The following is a 21104-nucleotide window of genomic DNA, read 5'->3' as shown; positions in this document are numbered from 1 at the left end:
TAGAGGGGAGTTTTTGTTGCATTCATCTCATAGCAATCGGTTTTTGCACCATAAATAATGGTTCTTGCAAAAAGATCTTTACATATCTCGACCATTTCTTATCATCCAATATCCCCATCAAACATACTTCTGGACGGCAGGGCACCAATTTTTTAAGTATTTCTGATAAGTTAGCTATTACTTGACTGCAATATCCCCTTACCTCTCTACATGTTAAAATCAAATGACCAAAATCTGCTTCACTTTGATGACAACGTAAACATTCAGACGCGGTGCTTCTTCCCATTCTATACATCCAAAGGTACGTCTGATGTATAATATAAAGTTGCTTCATTTTATTAATTGCTGGTGAAACCACCAGGTGCGAGGAACATATCTCATCCCATATCTTATCTGTGATATTTGGAATGATTTCTTGCCACCTGTCCGTCACACGCAACGGTTCTCTACCAATTTTATCTTTTAATAAAAATGAATATAGCATTGCTTATAATCTTTTCGGCCTCTGGGACCTCAGAATTACTATAAAAGGATATTTTGATATCCTGTAGTCTTTACCAAATTGAGCATTTAAAGCATTCCTCAGTTTTTTTTTTTTTAGAACAAATTATGGGAAATATCATGTTGCTTCCTTAAATATTCAAATGTTTGCATAACCTCTTGTTCACATACAGTGGGGCAAAAAAGTATTTAGTCACCACCAATTGTGCAAGTTCTCCCACTTACAGAGATGAGAGAGGCCTGTTTGGCATCATAGGTAGACCTCAACTATGAGAGACAAAATGAGAAAACAAATCCAGACAATCACATTGGCTGATCTGGAAAGAATTTATTTGCAAATTTTTGTGGAAAATAAGTATTTGGTCACCTACAAACAAGCAAGATTTCTGGCTCTCACAGACCTGTACCTTAGCTGTAGCCAGATACATCTGCTCAGATTGGGAGAGAATATAAGTAAATAAACTTAAATTAATTGTTGAGGGGTAAAGCTGCACTACTATAAACCCAAAAGCTTAGATTCAGTTTACTATAGATGCCCATTGGGGACTTTCATTAAAGGATAACTCTCTTGGCTTAGCCTTTCACGGCTGTTTGTTCATTCTGTCCCTGAGTCCCTTCTATTCTCTATCTACACCTCTTCCCTTGGTCATTTGATAACCTTGCATTCCTTCCAATACATCTCAATGCTGACAACACTCAGATCTACCTCTCTAGTCCTCAGCTTACCTCTTCAGTCTCCTTGCGCATCACTAATTTACAAACTCAATCTTTCAAAAACTGAACTCATAATATGGCCCACAACCCCCGTGCCTCTCTCCAGATTTTCCCAGTGAGATTGATAGCACAACCATCCTTCCCTCCTCTCAGGGAGCAAGGTGTGATCCTGGACTCTGACCTCTCCCTTCAGGCCCACATCCAATCACTGTCCAAATCATGTCGCCTTCACTTCTGTGACATTCCCAACATTCTCTTCTTTTTAACCAATGACACCACCAAGCTACTAATTTACTCCCTTGTTATTTCTTGCCATGACCACTGCAACTCCCTCCTCATTAACCTACCCCTTCACAGACTATCCCCTCTTCAGGTTTTTCATGAATATTACCAGACTCAATCTTACCAACTGTTGAATGTTTGCCACCCCTGTCTGCCAATTCTTCCACTGGCTTCCAATCACCCAACAAATAAAATTCAAAACATTTACAGCAAATTTCAAAGCCATTAACAACTCTGTCCTGAACTACCTCACCAACCTCATCTCTCCTCATCACCTCTTCACTTGCTTGGCCCCAGGACTTATCCTGAGTCTCCTCCATCTTCTGGAACTCCCTACTCCAACTTGCCAGGATATCTTCCACTCTGTACACCTTTAGGTATTCCATGAAACCTCATCTCTTCAGGCAAGCTTTTCTCACCTCTAGCTAGTAACTGAATTTTACTTTCTTGAACAATTAGTCCCCTAACAGTTACTACCTTTTGGATCACTTGCCCGTACCTTTAGATTGTAAGCTCTTATAATGATATAATAACTGTGTGACCTCTTGCCACTCAACAGCCTTTTCTAAAAAATACACATTGCTGGCCAATACACTCCATGTGCATGCACACTATAGTTTCTATTTGAATGAATGAAATGAGTAGAAAACATAACAGAGAATTAATAAAATGAATAGAATACTTCAGTGTTCATGCATAGGGTGCTGACTAGGTAGATTTTGCAGACACAGCTGTGCAGTTCTGGGAGGCCATACAGTGCAGATCACTGAAGATCACTGACCCCTGCAGCTAACTGACCAATAATTAGGGAACGGATGCTCTGAAGCATAAGTGCATTAAACATAAATTAAAAGGAGTCACTGAGGGGCTGAAGTAACATTTGGCCATCTCCACCTTCTCTATTGGGTATAGCATGATAGAATCTGGAAGCTTAGTAGACACACAAATAACACCCAGCGTCAAATATTCCTATGGCTGAGATGACTCACTTTCTGGAAAGTGTTGGAACAGGTCTCTCAGTGCTGGAAATCTGGGGCACATGTTCTTAAGATAACACAGGAATGTCTGACAGGCTTCTTTCTGAAGTATGATGTTGATTATTTTTTCAACTCTGCTTCTTGGATCTTCATCATGTTGGAGAAGAATCATCTCATCCGGGGTTATAAGGCCTTGAGTTGCTAGCTCATCACACAAACCCTCCACATTTTCCTCAAACACTTCAGTTAATTTCCATTGAAAACGTTTTATCATCTCTGCAGCTTCTCTTCCAGAAGCCATGATTTCTTTATTTCATAATCTAAAAATAAAGAAAAAATAAAATAGAATAAAGTAACTATACAATCTGTGACTATTCATCTTTTAAGGAGAAAAGCATGAGTTAGGGTTAATGGTAACTCTGTATCCATTAGTCTTCCAGGGCAACCCTTGAGAGATTTAGCTCCTACCTTCCAGACAGGAAACATGTTAGCAAATAATGATTAACAAGATGGTCCCTCAAGCCCCTGGTTTGTAGAGCAAAGAACCGAAAGACAGAACTGAAAGACAGACAAACATGCTAACTTCACCCAAACCACAATCTAAAAAAGAGCATGTGGGGGGCATGCTGTCCTGGGAGGCTACTAGAAATAGAGTTATCAGTAAGCGTAATTGTTTTTCCCCAGACATCCTCCAAGACAGCCTTTGAGAGTTACTCACCACTTAGGGCGAGACCACTGTTTGGAGGACCTTCTTCCCAAAAGCTTGATTATGACTAGTGAGTAGGTCAAGCCGGGAATGGCACACAAAGGTGGAGTAGTTGGACCATGTCGCTGCTTTAAATATTACCTCCGGTGTGGTACCAGCTTTTTCTGCCCATGATGTTGATAAGGCCCTGGTAGAATGTGCATTCACAAACTGCAGAGGCTGGACAGCCATGATCCTATAGGTTTTCAAGATAGCAGCTCAAACCCACCTGGCTAAGGTAAATCTGGGCGCCTACTTACCTTTATATATGCCTGAGTAAAGTACAAATAGGTTGTCAGAAACTTAAAAGTTCTTAGTAGCCAGGAGGTAAGTCAGCAAACATCTATGTACATTCAAGAAACCCAGCTTTTCTTCTTTTTTATTTGTCGGGTTATGGCAGTATGTCGGAAGAACAATGTCCTCAGACCTGGGTCAGTCTTAAAGAGTATGTAAAAACAACATTTTATTTTCCTGGTATGTGTCTAATGTACAGTGTACTTGTGTGAAAAATGATCCTGTTGTTTGTATTGCTTCCTTTGTGTGAAATCTCTGGTGCTCCTGTCATTCCCTCTGCTTTTCTATTAAACACTGACCACACTAACACAAAAAAAATAATTTGCGCTAGTAAATATAAAATTATATCCATAAATCAAATATATAAATGGTGCAAAAAAATTTAAATTGTTCAAAAACGTCCACACTTTAAAATATGTGACACAAAAAACGTGCACCAAAAAATATAAATAAATGTGACAATCCCACCACCAAAAATATGAATAAACTCACCAGAGCTAAAAAAAATTTTTTTTAAACCATGTATTGCTCTGGGAACAGTAGTATTAATAATTGATAAGTCATTCATAGATGTATCTTCAAGGAATAGTATTCTGCAGAGCCCAGATCCACATAGACCAATTTCAGATGGAACAAATTGCTTTCAAATCAATTATCATCAAGGAAATCCACTTCTCAAGAAAGCCACCTTTAAACGTATCCAAGGAGGGAAATGCCAGACACTCGGAAGAAACAGAAGAACTTCATGGTGCAGTATTATTAAAACAACTTCTTTTATTTAAGTACTCATTGCACTTAGCTCAAAGGGTGTCCCAGCCGACACCAGCATCAACAGCAATCACAGCAAAACAGACCCAGCTACTCGGCACATGCGCAGTAGCTCATGGGAAACGTAATGACGTCACATCGATCAAGCTCCGCCCTACGCGTTTCGTCATCGACGTCCGTTATTTGCTACACCTTATTGATTTATGGTGATTTTTTGCAGCTGGTATATTATAATAAGTGATTTATAGATATATATATAGATATATTTCTTTCTTTTTCCATAGGTGCCATTATATATATTTTTTCTATTTATACTGACCACACTAAGCAGGAAAGCACAGCCTGGTCAGTTCTCTAGTAGCTATTCTCCTCCAATGATCAGACTTGTCCTGACACCCCCCCCCCCCTGCACAGCCTATTACTGGGAAGCTCAGTGTACCATTGCTTCTCTTCCACCCCAGCTCCCATGCAGCTGAGGACAGAGGGAATGAGATCACTTATAAAAAAGGGGGAAAAAGGAATTTATGATGTTTTTTTGTATATATACAGTATACACAAACGTGTTCCCTTTCATTTTTATTTTAAACTAAATGAGTTGTTTTACAAGGAGTTCATTTACAATCACTTTAGGAATGTCACAATCCTCTAGCATCCTGAGAAAGGGTTTTCAGATGAAAAAGGCCTGAAGCTCCCTAAGTGACAGTGACCAGAAATACTGTTTTACTGTATGTGTTAAGATTCTTAAAGAGGCCTCCTGGAGAGGTTCAAAGGGGAATTCCACAATGCCCCTAAGGACTAATCCTAAATCCAAATTAGGACATCTTTGGCTTCTTACCCATCTTTTCCTGGGTAAAGCTTTACAGAACATCGAAATGAGAGGATCAAGCTGCAGCAACCTTTGTAAGAAACCTCTCAGTATTGCATCTGAACTTTAATAGCACTTAAGAACAGTTTTGAGCTCCCCTCCTTCCTGCAGAAATTCTAAAATGGTTGCCTTTATTAGGTTATAACTAGGAATTAAACTTTTTTCCAACTTTCCGATAGAACTTTCTTGTAACAGATCTACAACTGTGTGTGAGGGTCTGAACTACTCTATTCTTTTGATTTAAGGATTTGTTCTTCAGTACCAGGCCATTAGTTTTAAAGTCTGCAACCAAGGATGTACTGTAGGACTGGCCCCTGGAAGATCAGATCCTTCCTGGGGGGTAGAATGTAAAGAGGGGCCACTGCGAGAAAGAAGAACTGGGAAACCATGCTCTTTTTGGCCGATAAGTGGTGATTAGAATCAAAGTTGTGTCTGTTAGTAGGAACTGCAATGCTCATGGGATCAAGTGGAGGAAAAGTGTAACATAGGCTGAACTACCAAGAATTTGCAGAGCATTGATAGACAATGATCTCTTGAGTCTATAAAATAAAAAAGCGATGACTTCCTGTTCTCTTCAGAGGTGAAAAGATCTATTTACAGAAGACCCCGTATTACTGTGATCTCCAAAAAATCTTGGGGTGTAAAGTCCATTCTTTTTGAGTAATTTCCTGCCATCTTAGATAATCTGCCAATTTGTTGTTCTCCCCTTTTAGGTGTACTGCGGATATTGATTTCAGGTTTATCTCTGCCCAAATCTCTTTCACAACCATCATTAGGGAGGCACTCCTGCCTCCCTGCTTGTTTAGCTAGGCCACTGTGGTGGTGTTGTCAGACAGCACTAAGAGATGATGGCCTTTCAATTGTAAATGGAGGGCCATGAGGGCTCTTGCTACTGCACTTAATTCTCTCCAGTTGGAAGAAGCCTTTGAATCCCCCACCTACCATCTTCCCTGAGCACCACCTGCTTGCATCTGTGTTCAGTCTTAGGGATATTGGTCCACAACAGCCTTCTGTTTAGATTCAGTTGAACTCTTCACCACCATAGAGTCCTCTTGATTTTAGTTGGTAGGATCACCTGTTCATTTAATTTAGCTTAATTCCAGGTCCAAAGTTAGAATCTCTGGTGTGCAGTATCTGGAAATAGCATCTGAGAAGCCCACCCCTTCCTGGCTGTGCTGTCCAAGGCCAGAACCGAGGCCTCCGCCACCCAATGATGACATTGATCCTATCAGAAATGACAACTGGCGTCTTTCAGTCAATCAGAGTTCCAAGGCGGCTGATACAGGAGTGATCTCCCTCCCTTTTCCCTTGATGCTGGCCCAGTCTCTGCCAAATACAACTGCCAAGTGGACAACATTGCCACCAGTCTACCCTCCCTGGACATGGAAGCATCAGGAAGGTGGCGGGTTACCTCCTACCCATACAGAGGAGGTTCCTGGGGACACAGCATACAAAAATAAGGAAAACCCATCAGGCTAGCCTTTGAGGGATGGATCCCTCTATACCAAAAAAGATGGCTCCTTTTGGCAACATGTCTCCTCCAGATGGAGGAAATACAAACAACTGACCAGGGGCTGTTGGGGCTTTAATAATTAATTAAAACATCTTTCCTGCCTGGAGGGGTGGAGCGCCATCTTCCAAGGGCTGTCCTGGAAGACGTCTGGGGAAATAGATTTTAGTGACCCTATAATTTACTTTTTTTTATCCTAAAGTGTATGCTAAGCAAATCATTTATTGAGCTATGTTTGGGTATGTTGGATAGCTGCTACAGATGTGTTTTCTTACCAGTCAGATGCTACGGCACACATTGCTCAGAGCCCTTCCTGGTTTATTAGAACCAGAAATTACCGTATTTTCCGGCATATAAGACGACTGGGCATATAAGACGACCCCCTACTTTTCCTGTTAAAATTTAGTGTTTGGGCTATACTCGCCGTATAAGACTACCCCTCTTCCAATGCACACCAGTGGGAAGAATCGAGCCCCATCATTGGTGTCAGTGGAAGGAATAGCACCCCATCATTGGTGTCAATGGGAGGAATAGTGCCCCATCATTAGTGTCAGTGGGAGGAATAGCGCCCCATCATTGGTGTCAGTGGGAGGAATAGTGCCCCATCATTGGTATCAGTGGGAGGAATAGTGCCCCATCATTAGTGTCAGTGGGAGGAATAGTGCCCCATCATTGGTGTCAATGGGAGGAATAGCGCCCCATCATTGGTGTCAGTGGGAGGAATAGCGCCCCATCATTGGTGTCAGTGGGAGGAATAGTGCCCCATTATTGGTGTCAGAGCGACGAATCGTACCCCATGATTGGTGTCAGTGGGAGGAATAGTGCCCCATCTTTGGTGTCAGTGGAAGGAATCGTGCCCCATCATTGGTGTCAGTGGGAGGAATAGTGCCCCATCATTGGTGTCAGTGGGAGGAATAGTACCCCATCATTGGTGTCAGTGGGGGGTGGAATAGTGCCCCATCATTGGTGTCAGTGGGGGGGGAGGAATAGTGCCCCATCGTTGGTGTCAGTGGGGGGGAGGAAAAGTGCCCCATCGTTGGTGTCAGAGGGAGGAATAATGCCCCATCATTAGTATCAGTGACACCAATGATGGAGCACTATTTCTCCCACTGACACCAATTACACTTGCTGACCCCTGTTCTAGTATGGTGCTGCTGCAGCCAGCATACGTGGTTGCAGCAGCACCTCTGCACGGCACACTTACCGGCCGCTCCTTCACTCGATTTTCGTGGGGCCGCTCGGCTCCGCCTCCTCACCGGTGATTGGCCGCCTGTGTGCCTTTCCTGAGCTACAGTTCTGGCGGCCAATCACCGGTGAGGAGGCAGAGCCGAGCAGCCGCGCGAACATCCAGTGGCTGAACCGAATGAAGGAGCAGCCGCGCTTCCTGGACCGGATCGTCGTGGGACCGGAGCCAGGTAAGAGACAGCAGCCCCTGCCCACCCCTGTACTTAGTGTCCCTTCTGTTGCCGCCCCCCTAAAAAGTGTCAGCATGCCGTATACCGGCGTATAAGACGACCCCCGACTTTTGAGAAGATTTTCAAGGGGTAAAAAGTCATCTTATACGCCGGAAAATACGGTACATCATAAACATGAACATGTAGACTACTAGAAAGAACCTCAAGCACTAAACACACATTAAGTTACCATCATTTTTTGAGACAGAAAACTTTTTTGGTGATATTTCATAAACACTGGGATTTCAATTCCTCTTTTCCACCTGTGTTCATAAACATTTATCGCTTCCTTTCCTCTGTTGTGCATGGGCTGACTACTTGTAAACACTAGCTGTTTTTACACTTGCAATGGCTGCGATTGGTTTAGAGTGATCACAAGGTATAGAGCCACTCTGATTGACTCTGTACATTGCGATTATGATCTGAGTTGTCCAAAGACAGCTCAATCATCGCCATTCCATATCATTCAGTGTTAGTATAAATATGAGTTACTGCCAGTGTTAGATGATGTGTAATTGTCAGTTAGTGGCAGTGTGTCAGTTTGTGTCAGTGTCAGTTAGTGGCCGTGTTAATGGCAGTGCTAGGGTCAGTGTGTTTTGGTAGAAAAAAAAAGCTTTATATTTGGTGTCAGTGCTAGTGTTAGTGTCAGTGTGCTTAGGTAGGGCAAAGAAAATTCTTACCCTATTATGGGTACAAAGAACAAATACAGTGATCCCTCATTTTTCGCGGTTAATGGGGACCAGAATCTTCCGCGAAAGCTGAAAAACCGCGAAGTAGTATTTGCCCCCAGGAATGTATGCGAGACAGTCAACATCATGGACAAGACTGGTGAGATACAACAAGAGAAGATGCTAGGTGAGGCTGCAATGATGCGCAGACAATCAACTCACAGGGATAAATCCACTCGTACTCTTATTGGTCGATGTCACACTGGAAACCAATCACGCGCCTTTATCAAAGCCCGTGGTATGTACAGTACAGTACTCTGAGTCAACTCATCTCTTTGGTTAACATGCAGGGATCCTTCTCTCTCGCGCAACTCATCTTTGGTTAACATGCAGGGATTCTTCTCTCTCGCGCAACTCATCTCTTTGGTTAACATGCAGGGATCCTTCTCTCTCGCGCAACTCATCTCTTTGGTTAACATGCAGGGATTCTTCTCTCTCGCGCATCAACATGAAACAACGCTCCTTTCCACAATGTGGCTGCTGACCCGCGAAGCACTGAAGCCGCAAAACATGAAGCGCGAAGTGGCGAGGGAACACTGTATGCCTGTTGATTGTGCACCAAAGAGAACCTGGGGAAAATCTGCAAAGCCCATCAGGGGTCTGTGCTACACGTCTATATGTACAGTTTTACTAACACGTGATAAAGCTGTTAAATTGGGGTTGGGTATTAAGGTTTGTTTTGACCTTGGTCATGAAGAGGTTAGATGACATTCCTGAGAGATGCCTTCAAGTTGTGAGTGGCTGTACAGAACAATAAGATGACAATTGCAATATATGAGGGGGACATGAGGCAGGCTTTGTCTTGACAGTGTAATAATTTTGAGACAATAGCAACAAATACTATACAGTGGACAACACTGTCCTCAACAATCTCACCTCACCCATGTAGAACTCCTGGGGTTTGGAAGGTGTGAAACCTTTCCCTAGAACCTCATTCTTCCTCCCCTCAGAACTCCTACCCTCCTTGTCCTTTTTCTCCTCTGTCGTCTGCTGCCTCTGCCTTATAGTGATTGAATAGAAGACCTTTTGCTGCTGACTTGTCCCACCAAGGTGCTGCTCCAACCAAACTCTGTACTGTAGAGTCATGTGTGTTCTCATGAATGTGCTACCCAAATCGATGGAACTTTTACTACGGCTGAAACACTGCAGGCAGTGGTTGCAGATCACAGGGATGCTTTCAGCAGCAGATACGTTACAAAATGGCCTATACTTCAGAGCTCTATGGACTAGTCCTGGGAATAAAAGTGGCCTGTAACTGTGGAGCAGTAGGATGGCTGCCCCTCCAGTCTCCTTGTCCCTGGAAAAAAAAAAAAAATAACCCCTGGCTAATATTCTGCCTTGCCATCAGAACTTTCTCTTCTCTTCAATTGATGGCACCTGTGGATGATCTGCAACCTCATTATCCACCCTAGACATGTGCAAAATGAAAAATAATTGTTGTGTTTCGTTTCATTTCAATTCATTATTTGACTAATTTCGTTTTGTTCGAATAGTTACAGTTGTTTAATTCGTTTTTCGGAATTTGTTTTGTTTATTCGTATTCGACCGAATTTAAAATTTTGAACGGATTCGATAATAATTCTAATGTTCCAATCCATAATCCACAATCCAAATGTGTTTTTGATGGTATATATGGGTTATATGAAGAGTTGCGTGACCATATTGGAAATGTCTGTTTCAGCAAAATTTTCACAGTGCCTTTGTTGATCACTACTCACGTCACCATAGCACAGCTCACAATTTTTTGTAAAGTATTTTAGTCTTATCTATGCTATTTTTTTATATTCTATTCTAATATATTCTGTTCAAATTCAAAGTCATTCTATTCAAAATTAAAATTTTGGAAGGCAGTTAAATTCTTTCTATTTTAGTCCATTCTATTGTTTTTCGATACTATTCTATTCTATCCTTTGATTCTCTATTCTAATCTTTTCTATTCTATTCTCTTCTATTCTATTCTTTGATTTTATATTCTAATCTATTATAATTGCTTCTATTCTATTCTTTTATTTTCTGTTCTATTCTAATTGATTCTATTCTTTTCTATTCTATTATTTGATTTTATATTCTAATCTTTTCTATTTTATTCTTTGATTTTATATTCTAATCTTTTCTATTCTATTCTAATGGATTCTATTCTTTTCTATTCTCTTTTGTTCCGTTTTACTCTATTATTTTCTACTGTATTCTGTTGTATTTCAATCTGTTATTCACGTCTAATCCACTCCTGTATAATTGCTGGAACCCACTTGGCAGTAAGCTTGAGCTGGTGGAACATCACTGCCTTTTGTTGCTCCCTGCTTGATGTCCTCTTCCCCTATAGTCATTGTGATATCTACCTCATCCTTGATATCTGAAATGAAAATTGCTTGCACGTAACCAAGAACATCCTTCTGAAACAAGTGACTGATCATGTTATGAACTAAATCTGATGATTCTTCAATGACAATCTGCAGGGCTATGGCAAAATTAGCAAATGAGGTTGAAGAAAATGGAGAAGGTATATTAACAGCCATTGCAGGCAACTGGCTGCTCTTCACATGGGAGGAGGAAAAAAAAAGACAGTTCTATCAGTCATACAATACCTCATCTGTCTGCTATGGCAGTATAGCACGACCACTCTGAGATAACAAAGGCAAACTGCCCTACCTATAGATGGTGCTTCCCCACCACTACTTTGTTCTGCAGAACTTGCTTGCTCCTACTTCCACCACTTACAGAACCTCTGTCTCTCACTTTAGACCTGCCTGGCATCTTCAATAAAGAGGATTCATATGAATGGCAAATATGACAATAGGGGGAATAAATACAGTATGTGGTGCTTTGGTGCACAATACTTTACAACCCCAATATGCAAAAAAAAGAAAAGAAAACATTTTTTAACCTAGCAAAATATACAGTATATTGCCAAAAGTATTGGGCCTGCCCTCCCAATCATTGGATTCAGGTGTTCCAATCCCCTCCATGGCCACAGGTATATACAATCAAGCCCGACCCATTGGTGAAAGAATGGGTCGCTCTCAGGAGCTCAGTGACTCCAAGCGTGGTCCCGTGATAGGTGGCCACCTGGGCAATAAGTCCATCCGTGACATTTCCTGGCTATTAAATATTCCACGCTCAACTGTTAGTGGGATTATAACAAAGTGGAAGCCACTGGGAACAGCAACTCAGCCACCAAGTGGTAGGCCACGTCACATGACAGGGCGGGGTCAGCGCATGCTGAAGTGCACAGAAGTCGCCAACTGTCTGCAGAGTAAATAGCTAAAGATCTCCAAACTTTGTGAGGACTTCTGCTTAGCACAACAACAGTGTGTAGAGAGCTTCATGGAATGGGTTTCCATGGCCGAGCAGCTGCATCCAAGCCTTACATCACCAAGTGCAATGCAAAGCGTTGGATGCCGTGGTGTAAAGAACGCCACCACTGGACTCTAGAGCAGTGGAGACGTGTTCTCTGGAGGGACCAATCATGCTTCTCTGTCTGGAAATCTGGTGGACATGTCTGGATTTGGAAGTTGCCAGAAGAACGGTACTTGCCTGACTGCATTGTGCCAAGTGTAAAGTTTGGTGGAGGAGGGATTATGGTGTGGGGTTGTTTTTCAGGGGTTGGGCTTGGCCCCTTAGTTGCAGTGAAGGGAACTCTTAAAGCGTCAGCATACCAAGACATTCTGGACAATTTCATGCTCCCAACTTTGTGGGAAGAGTTTGGGGATGGCAGTCATGTTCCAACATGACTGCCCACCAGTGCACAAGGCAAGGTCCATAAAGACATGGAGGAGCCAGTTTGGGGTGGAGGAACTTGACTGTCCTGCACAGAGTCCTGACCTCAACCCCATAGAACACCTTTGGGATGAATTAGAGCGGAGACTGTGAGCCAGGCCTCCTCCCCCGACATCAGTGCCTGACCTGACAAATGTGCTTCTGGAAGAATGGTCCAACCTTCCCATAGACACCCTCCTAAACCTTGTGGACGGCCTTCCCAGAAGAGTTGAAGCTGTTATTGAAAGGGTTAATAGTTAACTAACTTTTGCTTTGTGCCAACTAACTGGTTTATTTTATTCAAGGTGTTCCCTTGGGATTGAAATGCTGTTATCTATGCACACATTTTTCCCCTGAGAAATTGCAGAAGTTACTACTCTGTTGCATTTTTGTTATGAGTAGCCATATTGTAGTTTCCTGAAATCTTTTTTACTGTATTCTGATTGGTGCTTTATGGAAATATGCCGTGTTATCATTTATTACTTAAGATTACTTTAAATCAGGCAGACAGACATCAATGGTAAGAAAGCAGACAGTACAGGAGAGAGACACAGCAAGTGAGGACTCAGAAGAAGCAGGAGATGGAGAGGTGAGTAAGCAGGAGCAGGATAATTCAGAAGAATTCAGTGAGTATCATTTGAGGTCCAGGAAAGACGCAGGAGACGACGAGGGAGCCACCCAAGATTACCCCTATATTATTGTCAGCAATGATGTTGTAATTAAACCATTGGATATGAATGAGATTAATGGCATTATAAAGGGTTGTCCTGATCCTCGGAAAAGCTCAACTGCTGCCACTAACTACTTGAAAAGAGCAACTCAGGGACGACAATGTCCATAACAGGACATGAGGATAATCATCGATGGAATTTTGGGATATGAAATAGAATCAGGTTGGAATTGGGACAATGTGACTACTATTTCGGAGTTTCATGAACCATGTAAACAGGCTTTCTTTGATAACGTGCTATTGCACGAAACATGTCAGGAAGTTGCTCTCAGTGACCCTACCACGTGGATGCTTCATCTGGCCAGGTGCCAATAGGCAATTTTAAGTGTAAGTGTTACTATTCTATATTTTATGCACAATTTAAATAAAGCAGTGTTGCACTATGGAACTCTTTGTGCTTGGGCTCTTTTTTCTTTGAGTCCACCTTTTTAACCATTTCAATACCGTGCAATTTTACCCCTTCCTGCCCCCAGGCCATTTTTCAGGTTTCAGCGCTCTCACACTTTGAATGACAATTGCGCGGTCATACAACATTGTACCCAAACTAAAATTTTATCACTTTCTTCACACAACTAGAGCTTTCTTTTGGTGGTATTTAATCACCGCTGGGGTTTTTATTTTTTGCTAAATTAACAAAAAAAGACCAAAAATGTTGAAAAAAATACACGTTTTTCTTTGTTTCCGTTATAAAAGTTTACAAATAAATAATTGTTCTTCATAAATTTAGGCCGAGATGTATTCTGCTACATGTCTTTGGTGAAAATAACCCAAATTAGGATGTATTATTTAGTTTGTAGGAAAGTTATAGAGTTCACAAACTATGGTATAGATCTGATTATTGATCAATCCTGAAGTACTGACAGCCAATCTAATTTCTTGAGGTCTAAGAATGTCAGAATAGTACAGATATCCCCCAAATGACCCCTTTTTGCAGAGTAGACAGTCCGACGTACTTCATAAGAGGCATGGCGAGTTTTTTGAAGTTGTATTTTTTTTGTCATAATTTTTCGGAAAATGAAAAAATTAAAAAAATTATTTTCACTATTTTTTTTTTACATACTGTCACCAGTGCAGTACAGCATCATCATATAACTGGCATGGCGGTGATCAGGGACACTGACTGGTGACAGTATGGAAAAAAAAAAAATATATATTTTTTTTATTTTTTTTTATTTTTTTTTTAATTTTTAATTTTTTATTACTTTTTTTATTTTTTTTTAACATTTTTTTTTCATATTTTACTGTGACCAAAGTAGTACAATGTTACCATAGTAACATTGTACTACTTTGGGGAAGTGATCAGTATTTTTTTTTTTTGCACAATTTGCTTATAGCAAAGAAATACTTTGCTATAAGCAAGCATTTACCTGAATGAAATCGATTCATTCAGCTTTTCTTTTTTTTTTTTTTTTTTGTGCTTAGCTGTGATTTGGTCACAGCTAATCACATGACATGTGCATGTGATTAGCTGTGACCTTTCACAGCTAGGCACTAGTATACAATGGATGGCATCATGAATGAAGCCATCCATTGTATACAACTGTCATGTGACCTGCTGTGATTGGTCACAGCAGGTCACATGGTACCTGCAACGGGAGCCGGTACTCGGATCTGTCATCAGAGACGCTATACAGATATTCATTAACCACTTCAAGACCGGACACTTTTACCCCCTTCCTGACCAGGGCAATTTTCAGCTTTCAGCGCTATCACACTTTGAATGACAATTACGCGGTCATGCAACGCTGTACCCAAATGAATTTTTTACCATTTTTTTTAAAACAGATAAGGCTTTATTTTGGTGGTATTTATTCACCACTGGGATTTTTATTTTTTTTGCTATGTAAATGAAAATGTCCAAAAATTTTGAAAAGTTTTTTTTTATAAAATTTTGCAAATAAATAATATTTCATCATAAATCTTTGCCAAAATTTATTCCGTTATCTTTTTAGTAAAAAAAAAAAAAATCCAAATTAGTTTATAACAAAAATTATAATTTTCAAACATTTTTTTTTACATTTTTATTTTATTATTTTTTTATATTATTTTTTATTTTTTTTAATTTTTTTTTTACATACTGTCACCCTAGCAGTACAGTGTCACCATGGTGACACTGTACTACTTGTGGGGGGTGATGAAGATTTTATTTTATTTTTTTTACACTGATTGCTTTTACACCCATATAGGATGTAAAAGCAATCATTTCTCTTTCTCTCTGTGTGCATTCTTGCACTCATTGAGAAGTACTGAGTGAGCTGTGACTGGTCACAGCTTGTCACATGGTACAAGGCTGTTGTGAATAGGCTTGTACGATGTGACCTCTGTGATCATTCACAGATTTCACACGTAGTAAGCAATGATGTCACAAGTGACATCTTGCTTACTACTTTGCATGTGATCACTGATTGGCCAATCAGTGATCACATGATCGGGACCTCGTACAGAGGTCCCGTCCGACGATCGGTGTTTCACTGTGTCCGGAGGACACAGCGGGCACCGGATCGCGGTGCTGCGTGCTCCCAGGGAGCGCGCACAAGCAGGGTGCGGGGAGGCCGTTTATAGACGACCACCCGACCCTGCAGTGCCACCGTCCGGCCATTTATATGCAACGGCCGGTCGGGAAGTGGTTAAGGATATTATTGAGCCATTTAAGCTCTGCATGTTGTATGATATTTGCATGTAAACAGGCTGCAGACAACGAGTGGAGAACTGTCGAGGGACAGAAGTGGAAGGAGCTAACTGAAGAAATGCGAAGGTTATGGAAAGATAAATGGTCACTAGCTACAGCAGTTGCTTGTAAGCAGAGCAGCAAGGAATCAGCTACGGAGTTCTTAAAAAGTTTTAAGAAGGTCTGGAAAGAAGAGGCAGGATTAGATTTGACAAGTGAATTAGGAATTACAGTATATATATATACAGGCAGTTATACAGGGGTTGAGACCAGAGATTTCACTACTGATCAAACAGTGTCAGAGTGGACAAACATGGATGTTAAAACATTTGAAACCTGAGTAATGGAGAAAGATTCAGCAGGCTGTTTTTATTTTTCTAAAGCAAGTACAAAGGTTAATTTCCAAGTATTACAGCACTGTGATCCTAGAAATGCCAGACAGAGGGATCAGAGGGGACAGTTTATGAGCATCCCAGGGGGAGGGAGGGGGTAGAGGGGGAAGAGTTAGAGTTTTTAATCCCAGAAATGACCGCTGTTTTACCTGTGGCCAGCCCGGACATTGCAGAAATCAGTGCCCACATGTGACACCACAGAATCACAATATATCAAGTGTGTCTTCACAAACTCTTTCACCACACACACCTCACTTTATTCCCACCGCATAGCCTGCCATGAAATATCCCCTCCAATGGCAAAATCAACAACAATAGGGCTGCCCGGAAGGTGTTCCCCTCATGCTTCCCCAGCTTTCTTCTGAAGTTGCTGAACAACCCTCTATATCTCTTTTGGTAGGAGGGGTGATGTTATCTTTCTTAACGGGAGCTACTCGTTCATGTTTAAGGTCAGCGTGTTACAAGGGTGCTGTACTGGAGTGTGAACCTTCTATGGGAATAACTGGGGTTTTAACCAAAACTTGGGAAGCTCCACCGTTAGAGGTGAGCAATACCTATGGGTGAGGTCACATTGTAAATCATTCTTTTAAGGTCATTCCAAATTGTCCGGTAAATTTGTTAGGCAGAGATTCAATATGGGTGTTCATATGGAATCCCCATATTGTTTTGTTGCTAGAGAGGAATTGGAGGAGGTAGAATCCAAAGTGTGGGCAAGGGATAAGTTGGATGTTGGATTTATACCTTGTACACCATATAATGCCACACTGAAGCCTAACACACACCCAGTTTTCCAAAAGCAATACCCTTTGCCAAGGAAAAGTTGGAAGGCATCCAATCCATGATTGAAATAATTTTTAAAGAGGGAATTTTGACCCCTGTGATATCACCTTATAATACCCCAGTCAATCCTGTTAAAAAGTCTGATGGTTCATACAGATTTGTTCAAGATTTGAGAGCAGTTAATGCTCTTGTAGTATCAGTGGCCCCAATTGTCCCAGATGTATCGTCTTTGGTGACATCTATTCCCTGCACAATTCAATATTACACCGTCCTTGATTTAAGTCATGCGTCTTAATCATACTTCTATGGCTTTGTAGGAACTGTTGCTCGATTTCCAAAGAACCCGTAAATCTGTTCTTCAGAATTTAGATACTATAGATTATTTACTCAATCAATAAACTCCTATGTTACACCCCTACCACAAAACACTACTTTCTCCCTAGAAAGTATACGATCTAATAAATTCTTTTGTGATACACATACAAATCCCCCAAAATACCTCCAAATATAATATATTTAAATAAAACCACACAGAATTTTAAGTAAATAAAATAAATACATATATCTAAAAATATATTAGCAAACCCCAAAGTGTCCAAGTCCCAAAAATTATTTCAAAAATTATTTTCTTATAAATCCAGTGAAGCAAAAACGATTCAGAATACTCCGTGATAACCTCAAAGAAAAAAGAAAAGAAAAAAATCCATAGTGTATTACCCTTAAAATATAAACTTATATACTTCACTCTGTGCACAACACAAAACACATCAAAATTGTGCAAATTAAATTAAATAAATTATCAATCCAAATTAATAATGAAAAAATGAAATAAAAGAAGACCAAAAACGTGAAAAATCGTGATCACTACAACCACAAGTGAATAGTGTTGCTAGGTACTAGTACCCTTTAAACTCCAGCCAAAAGTGATACCAAGTACCATTACCCTCTTCCAATATTTTCAGGCATAAGCTGACATAGAGAAATGGTATCTCTCAATCCTTCATTTTCCAGGGTATTCCTCATGCAAGTAAAGAAAGGCTCTTTAAGCAGGATCCATAAAAAGGAACAGATTTTAATCAAAACTTACTTATAAAACAGGGATATCCAGCTTCCAACAATCATCTTTCAAATCCTAGGTTGAAAACCACATGTTTCCAACCAACAAAATGGCCGCGGCGACACTTCCGGTTAGCGTATGTGCGTGATGACGTCACTTCCCTAACGCGTTTCGTCACTTCCGGACTTCATCTGAAGGGGGTTTGCTAATATATTTTTAGATATATGTATTTATTTTATTTACTTAAAATTATGTGTGGTTTTATTTAAATATATTATATTTGGAGGTATTTTGGGGGATTTGTATGTGTATCACAAAAGAATTTATTAGATAGATTATTTACTGCTAAAAAATAATTATGGTTGGGAACATTGTGACGGAATGTGCTGTTTTAATGTAAGTGAGCATTCCACCTCCATACAATCACACATAAAGGCTTTACATGAGTTAGCCTCAGGAATTAAACAGGATGTTACTGGCAATTGGTGGGACTGGGTATTTGGATGAATACCCGGCCTAGGAAGTTTGAGGCAAATAATGGGTGGATTGATAATATCATGTTGTGGCCTAATTGGAGTGTGCTGTTGTATACAGTGTATCCCCAATTTAGTGACAATGGCACGTTCAGTAAGTCAATACTGAAAGGTATAAAAGGTGAATACAGCAGTTGTTAGTTTGTGACAAAAGGGAGCTTGTGAAAGGGTTAATAGTTCACTCGCTTCTGCTTTGTGCCTACTAACTGCTTTATTTTAATCAAGATGTTCTCTTGGGATTGAAATGCTGTTATCTATGCACACATTTTTCCCTTGAGAAATTGCAGAAGTTACTACTCTGTTGAATTTTTGTTATGACTAGCCATATAGTAGTTTTCTGAGATCTTTTTTCTGTAATCTGATTGGTGTTTTATGAAAACCACCTGAAATATGCCGTGTTATCATTTATTACTTAAGGCCTGATCAATAATAGAGAAGTTGAACTCTGCCTCTCACATCTAGGTGTTTGTGTCGCAGTGTTCCCAAAGTACTTTGAACTGTATGTATTATTCATCAATTGATGTTCCTGACAGTTATAGCTGCAAAGGGCGGGGCCAACTCAATATTGAACCATACGGACTAAGACTGGGGGGCCATTAACCTCCTTAGCGGTATTCCCGAGTGTAGCTCGGGGTAAAATGTCAATACCAAAAGCTGTAACCCCGAGCTACACTCGGGCTTACCATGCGGCGTTGCTCAGGAAGTCCCTGCAGCACTTACCTTGTCCTTCGCTCCCGCGATGTGTCCCCTGCAGCGTCCCCGGCCATCTCCTCAGGCCGATGCCGGCATCCGGCTTTCGTGTTCCGGTCCCTGTGACGTCGGGACGTACGGGCGCCGGAACCGGCGGCAAATTTGAAATTTTTTAAAAATGTCATTTTTTTAAAAATGACTATTACATAGTAAAACATTGCTGTTTCAATGCATTTCACATACATTTTGTCCCGAGTGCTTTGTCCGGCGCCCTGCCTGCATTTTGACTGTTCTTTCTGCCTGGAAACTTAGAAACGTCCATGGCGTCCAAAAAGCGTCCCTTTACGTCAAAAGCGGTTTTAGACCGGCTAGAGAACAGCGATAGTAAATCAGAACCACTTGCAGAATTGAGTGATAATGATTTGTGGGGGAAATTCGTCATCAGACACTGAAAACGATTCTGCGACTTTGCTCAGCGATGTACGAATTTGCCTCTGTATTTCAAATTTCAGTGTTTTTGGTTTGATTATATTATTGAATTAAATTTATTATTATTATATTATTATTTTTTATGATTATTTATTAAATTATAATTTATGATTTCGTGTTTCAAATTTTATCATCCCCGGGATGTTTACTAGACTCTTGTTCGGACAGATTTCAGTGAGTTATTCCTAAAAATTACAGCCTACAATAAAAAACTACATATTTCCATGCAAAAAAATGGTACCGCTTTCAGCACAAAAAATCGGAAATAATCATACCGCCGAGGAGGTTAATGTTCAGTGCATGTAAAGACGGGCATCCCAATACTTTTGGCGATATAGTGTATATATGTACAAGAGGGGACACTGGAGCTAACAGTAACTACAGATTTTTGCGGTCACATACCAAAAGGTAGTAGAAATGACTCTTGAGTCTCTGAACTATTAGCACAGGGGGTATGCAATAATATGCAGTCCACACACTTCAATCCACATTAATTTAGCACAACACAGCACAGTATAGTAGAACTTAAATGTCCCTACACACCAACTGTCAGTGCACCATAAATTACTACAACACACTGAGAAATGGCTGCTGGGAAATCACTCTTATATACTGAGGGGTGGCGGAAGATAACAAAGCCCCCATTATTGGCCCTTGTAAGCCAACTGATCAAAGTTCAATGGCCATACAGTGCATTATGGTTACAAAGAATTCAGTCCAGTGAAATCCTGAATTAATTTACTTTGGCTGCAGACTTTGAACATGCAGGGTTCGCCTAAAAACCATGGTAGGGTCAACCCAATCTCATCCCTAACAGCAATACTCATACCAATTATATTGTACCTACCTTATTCTTTATGAAAATGATCTGTTAGCTCTCAGCAGTGTCGCGGTAGTCTCCTCTGTACTGCAATCAGGTTTTACTTGCTTTGTAATAAGTCAGGTGTAGGCGGGGAAGACTTTTAAAGGCATAAAACCATTTCCAACTAACTAAACAAGTACTGGTTTTACTTTCATTATTACTCACTGTGATATACTACACTTCATAATTTTAATTATAAAAATGTGGCCTGCAGCCCCCAAACCATTAATGAATGGAGTGGTATCATTATTCAAGTAGCAAGATGGAGGGAGTTCAAGGTGTTTGCAGATGATACCCTTGACCTATACA

General features: G+C 40.7%; 1 protein-coding gene across 1 annotated transcript in view; it reads right to left on the bottom strand.

Annotated features, from left to right (window-relative positions):
- The window catches only part of LOC149435007 (up-regulator of cell proliferation-like), a 29233-nt gene extending 8382 nt beyond the window's left edge, over window positions 1-20851 (bottom strand). The window contains exons 1-2 of the mRNA XM_089663104.1: window positions 20781-20851; window positions 2487-2794 (exon numbers count right to left, since the gene is read on the bottom strand). Coding sequence (XP_089519230.1) covers window positions 2487-2775 — 289 coding nt within the window. The 5' untranslated portion in view covers window positions 2776-2794; window positions 20781-20851. The remainder of the gene's footprint in view (window positions 1-2486; window positions 2795-20780) is intronic.
- Window positions 20852-21104: the final 253 nt, after the last annotated feature.

The sequence above is a fragment of the Staurois parvus genome, unplaced genomic scaffold, assembly GCF_062004578.1.
Source record: "Staurois parvus isolate SC_StPar_1 unplaced genomic scaffold, SC_StPar_1.0 ptg001626l, whole genome shotgun sequence".
NCBI lineage: Eukaryota > Metazoa > Chordata > Amphibia > Anura > Ranidae > Staurois > Staurois parvus.
The sequence above is the reverse complement of the archived record's forward strand: the minus strand, read 5'-3'. Positions and strand labels throughout refer to the sequence as shown.